The sequence below is a fragment of the Erpetoichthys calabaricus genome, chromosome 3 (assembly GCF_900747795.2).
Source record: "Erpetoichthys calabaricus chromosome 3, fErpCal1.3, whole genome shotgun sequence".
Taxonomy (NCBI): Eukaryota; Metazoa; Chordata; class Cladistia; order Polypteriformes; family Polypteridae; genus Erpetoichthys; species Erpetoichthys calabaricus.
Window position 1 is genome coordinate 274,702,551 of NC_041396.2, and position 8,407 is coordinate 274,710,957.

The 8,407-nt window shown below is 36.4% G+C and overlaps 1 protein-coding gene across 2 annotated transcripts in view; it reads left to right on the forward strand.

Annotated features, from left to right (window-relative positions):
• LOC114648972 (claudin-15-like) overlaps nt 1–7,831 on the forward strand; it is a 29,236-nt gene extending 21,405 nt beyond the window's left edge. For both annotated transcript variants that reach the window (XM_028798336.2, XM_028798337.2), the window contains exons 2-5: nt 1,737–1,901; nt 2,701–2,782; nt 3,279–3,389; nt 6,327–7,831. In XM_028798336.2, coding sequence (XP_028654169.1) covers nt 1,737–1,901; nt 2,701–2,782; nt 3,279–3,389; nt 6,327–6,441 — 473 coding nt within the window. In that variant the 3' untranslated portion in view covers nt 6,442–7,831. The remainder of the gene's footprint in view (nt 1–1,736; nt 1,902–2,700; nt 2,783–3,278; nt 3,390–6,326) is intronic.
• The last annotated feature ends 576 nt before the right edge of the window (nt 7,832–8,407 follow it).

The following is an 8,407-nucleotide window of genomic DNA, read 5'->3' on the forward strand; positions in this document are numbered from 1 at the left end:
CGCGACTGGAAGTGTGTTAGTTCGGTCGTATGCACATCCGATGACAGTACTACATAATGTATGCATGACTATAGCAAATGATTCAACAGGAAAGCGCTATTGTAGGGTGCGCGGGTACGCAGTGCTAATAAGCCAGCGGTCTCGAAGAATGTGCAACCGTGTAAGTAAAGTGGGGGAAAAGGGCCCGATAAACAAAATTCCGTATTGATTGTACTAGTGTCATGCTACATTTTTTTAAATAAAAATAATTCAAACGCGAAGCTTTTTCTTTCTTTCTTTCTTTCTTTCTTTCTTTCTTTCTTTCTTTCTTTCTTTTATGTACTGATTCGAAGCTTTGTAAGTCAAACAATTTATTTTGGTCATGCTCTGTAACAGGTGAGTGGATGTGAATTGAGCAGACCTCTGGTACATGAACGCTATTTTATTGAATATTTAAAGCAATAATATATTTCTGAACAAAAATGGCTCGTAATATTTGTCACTTACTGCAATTCATACATTCGTTAATGAACTGCAAACATATCACCAGATATTTCACAAATAATACATTAATATCGGCATTCATCAAAGACAGAAATAAACTTACTTTATTATTTTTACAATGCCAATGTGAGAAAATGACTTTCAAAATGTGAAATACACTCTATTAAATGTACTGTGTGGATAAAACCCTTCATTTTATATGTGTGTTTGTTGTATAATATTGTCGTGGAGTAAAAAAAACATTTCTCCCTTGTTAAAAAGTAAACATTTATTTTAGTTCGACTTTAGAACATGCAAGAATTCTTCTCATGTAAAGTTATAATTAATAAAAAAAATAACTATAATAAAGAAAGAAACCTTAAAGTTATCTTCTTTTTATATAATATTTTTTATATAATATTTGATCATATAGTATAAGTATACTCTTTTAGTATTTTTCTACCACTATCGATGCTCTTTTTAGTTAGATTATTGCTTTTATTTGAACTTGTATTACTGTAAAGTATGTATGAAGTGATTTACAGATTTACATTATCAATCACTATTGCGCGGAACGTTACACTTAGTCGATAGTTTATGTTGATATTGATCCACAATACAATGATTTGCCTTTTCAAAGTGGACAATTTGTTCATTAAACATTTCCATGTTTTTTCTGTTAAAACAGCGGGGACTGAGAACAAGTCGTTTGTTTTTTGATTATCCACTTTCGAACTTTGCCTCTAAGGGCAATGAGTTTAGTGCATGTGAAAGAATTACAATTCTGAAACAAGTGCTATTTATAGCAACTATCTAAATGCATTCTTGTTTCATATACTGCCCTATGACTATTTCTGTTGCAAATTTAATAAGAAAATATTGATGATTAAGCTAAAGTTTATCGTAAAAGGTGATAAGTAGTATTAAAAAACAATAAATTACTGATAGCAACACCAATACTTTGGGTCCGCCATAATCAGATTATTAGGTATAATAAGATAAAATATATAAAGAACAGCATAAACAAAAAAAATGAAATGCGCAAGAATATTGATCCACTGCGGTGGGCTGGCGCCCTGCCCTGGGTTTGTTTCCTGCCTTGCGCCCTGTGTTGGCTGGGATTGGCTCCAGCAGACTCCTGTGACCTTGTAGTTAGGATATAGCGGGTTGGATAATGAATGGATGGATATTGATTCATCTTCTTTCCATATGATTTGAGATTTTGTTTATCGGTTTCAATTTTTTTCTGTTCTTTTTGTTTTGTGTTTCCTAAGGTTACATCCAGGCCTGTCGTGCTCTTATGATCGCAGCGATCGTAATGGGAGTGCTTGGATCCATTGCTGCACTCATCGGGCTGCAGTGCACGAAAGTAGGCGGAGACAATTACACCGTAAAAGGAAGGATTGCGGGAGTAGGCGGAGTTTTATACATACTTGGAGGTAAGATTATAACAGCAAATTAAAGTAAAACGCTAAGTCATTCCAAATCTTCAACATAATTTTATAAAAAAAAATAAATACATATCTTACTTTCTTAAATTTCCATGATTCCCAAGTGAGTTAATGATTATTCTATTCAAGGTCATGCTGGCTTTAGAAAGAGTAGTTAAACACACTAAATGCTGTCAATATTTTAGTAAGTTAACCCCCATGTACTTCAACAGACAGCCCGCATTCCACCACTCCCTGCTCCTTGTCAACGAGTCAAACGGTTCCTAAAGTGACTTTTGGGGCGAAACAAGAACTATAAGAAGTGAACAATTTTAGACCATCAAGGGGTTGGCACAGGAAGTATAGCATTGTCCACCAAAGATTCTACTTGTGTGCCTAACTTGAAATTGCCCCCAAACCTCTGTTACCCCCTCTCACCGTGATCCTTCTTACAAGTGTTGAAGTCTGCATGCTTAGTGCAGACCGAAGAAAACAGCAATGTCAGATCTGCTCGGTCCAGTCAGGGGGGCTGGGGGCTGCTGTCTGAACATTTTAGCTTTTATTAATTTACTTATTTATTTAGCAATTTATGTTTAACTTTACATTTTTTTATCAATTTATCTTTAACTCTACATTTTTATTATCCGAATCATTTAATAACTTTAAATTTCATTCAAATACTGAAATATGAAAAAAGTAAAAATCTAAAGTTTACTGAAAAAATGCAATTTTCTTAGTTTACTTTAAATGCAGTTATGTCCTCAAGTTATACAGTTGTGGTCTAAATTGTATTTTTTGTTCTTTCTAGGCCTCTGTGCAATGGTAGCAATTTCTTGGTATGCCTTCAACATTACAAGGGAATTCTTTGATCCTTTATACCCAGGGATAAAGTAAGTTGTCATTACTGATGATTTTCAGTCCATTTGCTGAATACAAAATACTGTGTTATCTATTTTAAGTAATGTATTTTGCAGCCTACTGATATACAGCACACTAAAGATTACCAATAGTACTAAATAAAACATAACATTTAATAAAATTACTGTATCTTGCACTGAAACATGTTTTGTAAATAAAAATAAATTAAAAGTACAATAAAGTTAAAAAAGTAATACAAAAAATAATATATATAAATTCAAAAATATGAAAACACTTTTTAAAAGGTTTCACAAGACACACCTTGAAGTACTTGTTGCCATTAACATGTCTACATAATATTTTGCATTACTAATATTCACATATTTACTTATGTACCTGTTTAGTTGTTAGTTTGTTCATGTATTTATTTTTTTGATTCACCAATAACCTAGATTTCTGATTTAATTAGATTCTATTTAAAAAGTATGCCTGTTTTAATCATCCTAACAACAAACTCTCTGTACTCAGGTATGAAATCGGCCCTGCACTGTATATCGGATGGTGTGCTGGCACAATGGCCATTTTTGGAGGACTGTGTCTTGTTTGCTCTTGTAAACTGGGATCATCTGACAAGTACCCGTAAGTTTATACTTTATTGCTTTATTTAAATAAAAAACACAAAATTTCACAATTTAAATGTATTCTGTGTGCCACAGAAGCAAAACATGGTAATTTTTTGTATTATGTAAAACATTCGATTATTTACAGAAATCGATTTTAAGATCTGCATGATGCAGGGGAAAGCTCCAGTTCCACCATGACCCTGCCATTACTTCTACAAATGTTTAAACAGTTATAATTCTATAATTGAAAACTGAATGCATAGTTTCAAAAATCACGCTATTTATTATTTATTTTGCTAATGCAGACACTCCCATACATAGCGGTGGAGACTCCCCCAAAAAAGGCATTGTGCACAAAGCAGTGAGCAGACCATGGTCTGGCACAATCAATTACAGGCAGTGCTTGAAGTGGGAGAAAATTACTGACAATACTCTGTTTATGGCAACGTGTAAGCATTTGATGAAGAGCAGGGGCCGGGGGTCCCCCATGAAATGCTGAGTGCCAGCCCTTAACGAAACATTGCCAGTTCTCTAAGTATAAATTGGCCCACTTCAAGCACTGATTACAGGAGTATTTCACTTAATTTTATATTTAAAAAGTTTGATTATAAAAAGTTATCAATGTCTTAGTGATGCCACATAGTATTATGTGTCATTGTATCAAGAGAAATGCAATATTCTCAGACTCCTGTAATTGAAATCGTTGTCACAAAGTGCGGGCAGGGAGTTGGTGTGGTTCACAACAAACATGGAATGAGCCTGTCCTGGTGGGACACCAGCCTTTTGCAGGGGCTCACACACACACACACACACACACACACACACACACACACACGTCTGCACTTGAAGCCAGTTTGGAATATGTTTAAAAAAAAAATAATACTTGGAGAAAATGAAGAAATAACCAAAAGACATGGGGAGAACCTGCAAATCCCATGCAGATAAAGAAACAGGAGAAAGATTCAAAATAGGATTAGATTAGAGAGATTAGATAAACTTTATTAATACCAAGGGGAAATTTTTATGTATACAGCAGCAGAAACATAAAAACAAGGATACAGATTCACATGACAAATAATGCAGCCAATCAATCATGTAAATAAAAATGATACATAAATAAATTTATGTTGTTTCGATATTTTAAAATGGTATTTCAAAATAAACTAAACAAGTGCCCCGGGAGCACTTGGGCAGAAAAGACCACCAGAGGTGCTTCTTAGCCCACTGTGGTGGAATGTGCTTGTGGCTAAAAGTGCTCCAAGAGATTGTCTCTTGGAGGGGATGGAGGGGATCCAATTTTCCCATCATCTTTTCTACAAAAGCTTCCAGTGTGTCCAGGGTTCATCCTCTGATGGTGCAGGCTTTCCTGATAAGTCTATTCAGGCATTCTGCTTCTTTTAAACTTAGCTTGCTTCCCCCAGGAGACCACAGTATAGAATACCACGTTGGCTACTATGGACTGATGGGACATTTTCAGCAGTTTGCTGCACACATCAAAAGACCAGAGTCTCCTTAGCAAGAATAGTCTACTCTGGCCATTCTTATACAGTATCACTGTGTTGTCAGACCAGTCCAGCTTGTTGTTTATATGGACCCATACGTACTTGTAGTTCTACACCACTTCTACCTCCTCCCTGGATGGTGACAGGTCTCAGAGGCTCCTTGGCACGCCTAAAGTGCACCACCAGCTATTTTGTCCTGCTGATGTTGAGTTGCAAGTTGTTGTCCCTGCACCATAAGACAAAGTCCACCACTCCACAACCTTCCTGTACTCTGACTCTTCTTCATTATTAATGCAGCCTATGATGAATGAGTCATCTGAAAATTTCTGTACACAGAAAGCGCTGGTATTATGCTGAAAATCTGTTCTGTAGAGGGTGAACATGAAAGGAGACAGGACAGTTCCCTAAGGTGCCCCTGTATTACACACCACCATTTCTGACGCACAGTCCCGCAGCCTCACAAACTGCTGTCTGTTAGTCAGGTAGTCCATGATCTAAGAGATTGTGGAGGCATCAGAATGCAAAGTCTTGAGCTTTTCCCCAGTCAATGAGGCAGAATGATGTTAAACACACTGGAAAATGTCAAAGAACATTAACCTGACTGTGGTGCCAGCTTTGTCCAAGAGAGAGTAGGCTCTGTGGAGCATGAAGATGAGTGCATCCTCCACACATATTATGTCTGAACTACAGAGGATCCAGATGTTCTGAAACCAGCGGTCTTAGCTGTTTTAGGACCAGCCTCTCAAATGTCTTCATGATGTATGAAGTAAGAGCAACTGGTCTGAAATGCTTGGGATCACTTTAATGATCTTTCTTTGGCACTGGGACCACACAGGACAGAGAAGTTATTGTTGAAGGCAGTAAACCTTCCTCAATAAGAAAAAAATACATATTACTGTAAAATATAACATAATATTCTCAAATCCTCGTACTAAAATTCAGTAACCGATCCCAGACAGTCGACCGATGTCAGTTTACAATAGAAATAATCCTTGATCCAAAAATAAAAAGAGATCGTACAAAAGCTGAAAGAAAGTTTATTTCGGTTTTAGAACGAGTTTTCTTCTTACTTCTGAAACGTGTAAGAATGTGAAAGTCTCAGTTCAGTTAAACGCTATGAATTATACGGTGGGCTGGCCTGTGTATGACGCGATGCTCCGCCCACTGAGGCACGCAAAGGTCCGGATCTTCAGGGTCTGTAAAAGTCAACGCACAAACGGGAGCCTAGATGGAACTTGCCTGCCACCTCCTGGTAGCCATGAGCATTACTCAACTCTACTGCATGAATTGCACCTTTGTTTTACCCATCTATTTATTTTACGAAGTCTGATTACTCGAATTGCATAGGCAGTTTAATGCAAATGTTTATATATTATTAACACATCTTAATGCAGGTGATCTTTTTCAGTGCAAACATCAATAAACTAAGTACCAATCATTTTCTTTTTCAGGAGTTATTCATATGGATACCATCCTCCAAAGTCCACTGCATTATCTGCTAAGGCTTCTCAGCCAGAGAAGACCAACGCTGATGGCTCCTTCTATGGAAAAAATGCTTATGTGTGAAAGAAGACTGCAGCACAGATTTTGCTCTTAAATTGCTGCCAACTTGAGATTCATGTGTGACAGAATCCAGCTAAAAACTCCAAGTTAAAACTGAAACTAACAGGCATTTTTATATGTTTAGTATGCTTTGAGTAGGTGCATGATTATTTAAAAAAACGTCTTCACATTATATAAGTCTGTACAACAGAGAACTAGAATTTTATCATTTCAGAATATGGCCAGTGAAAAATGACCCATCACTTGCCTTCTGCTAAAAACTTGTTCCTTCTCATCCACCATTGACTGCTCTGTGAGTTATGTATAGGGATGTGGAACTTGTGAAAGGCCCATAGTAACTGGAATTTAGAAGCTACCATAATGAACATATTGCCAAGACTGGGTTTGCCTTTATCAACTGCCATGGTCAGCACCCAATTTGGGACTAAATCCACCCCAAGCACAGAAATGACACATCCATGCAACCTAACTGATGGAGCTGATTCCACATGCACAAGTGATATCTTTGTAATCTGCCATGCTTTCCCTTCAGCAGGAGCAGATATTGTACACTTTTACATGGTTCCCCCATTTTAAATTTGATGATCACATTACAGAACTGTAACTGAGATTGGTTTCAGGTCGTCCCTTACTTGGGATTGAAAATGGCTGCTGCACTCAAACTACAGAGCAGATGTATAAGCAGTCACACAGGCCTGTTTATCTAAACTCATCTGTAAACCAGGCAATGAGCAACGTAGTTGTCGTTGGGAGATAAACTGCCATTGGGATACACTGGGCACCAGTGAGATAAATGACCAGTAGGTACAGAATCTCCAGTAAATCTGTTCTGTCCCATCATATGTATGCCTGAATTAGTCCAACTTGCAGTACAGGGAAGTGTTCAAAATCATGCTTTGAATATATTTTGTATTTAATGTCAAAGTGGGTCATTATTACCTGATGCTCATTGGTGCAGCGCATACTTGTTGTGCATATGTCACCATGAAAGCAACCTACTGAGAAAAAAGAAATATTGTTTAACAACAATTTATATCTGCATCAGAAACATTATTGACATATGTTTTACAAAAACATTTTAATTGAAATGAGAAATAAGACGTAAAAAGACAACATAATGGAAATGCTGTTTTCTAATTACACTATGTGATATGTGAAATTAAATCCCTTTGGGCAATTGGAAGACTTCAGAAGGGAAAAAAAGTTTTATGTATTTTTAAACTGAGGAAAACATCTCAGCACCCAGTATGGCACTAACTGATTTTAAATAAACTGTAAAAGCTTGAATTTTAAGGTGTAAAATGCTTTACTTTTATGTCTCGCACTGTGCAACCTTAAATTATTCTGTACATGTATAAATTATTTTTGCTATTAAAACTGATTTTATGTTTTTTGATTGCTTCCTTGCATTGCATTTTATAGAGGTATATATTAAGATTTTAGATTATTTTAGTGAGGTATGTTAATTAAACAAACAAAATTAACAGGCAATGTGAGCCAGTAGACAGGGTAACAGCAATGCCATACCCCAGAATCTATTGTTTTTCATTCATTGGGGGTCCATATTATGCATCTTTCATCTAGCAGCTTCAATTAGAGGGCAGGGGCAACCTTGTGCAGGATACCAATTCATCAAAGAACACACTAACACAAAGGTATATTCACTGTACTATTCAACTAATACACACATACATCTTTCAGAGTAGTAGGCCGGGGTACCCAGAGAAAATTCACTTCAGCATAGAGAGAACTTGTAAAATATACTACAGGCAGCAACACTAAGCCTGTGCCATTATGTCATACATTATTTTTTAGAGTACATTAATATTTATCAGTGTAATGTCATTTTGTATAGTGCCTTCTATAATGAAAGCCACACTAAAGTACTTACATTTATGGTATCGAACAATTGCTCACCATCTTCTAAAAGCATAGGGAAATACTGGCTGTGAAGAGCAGTTAACAGACC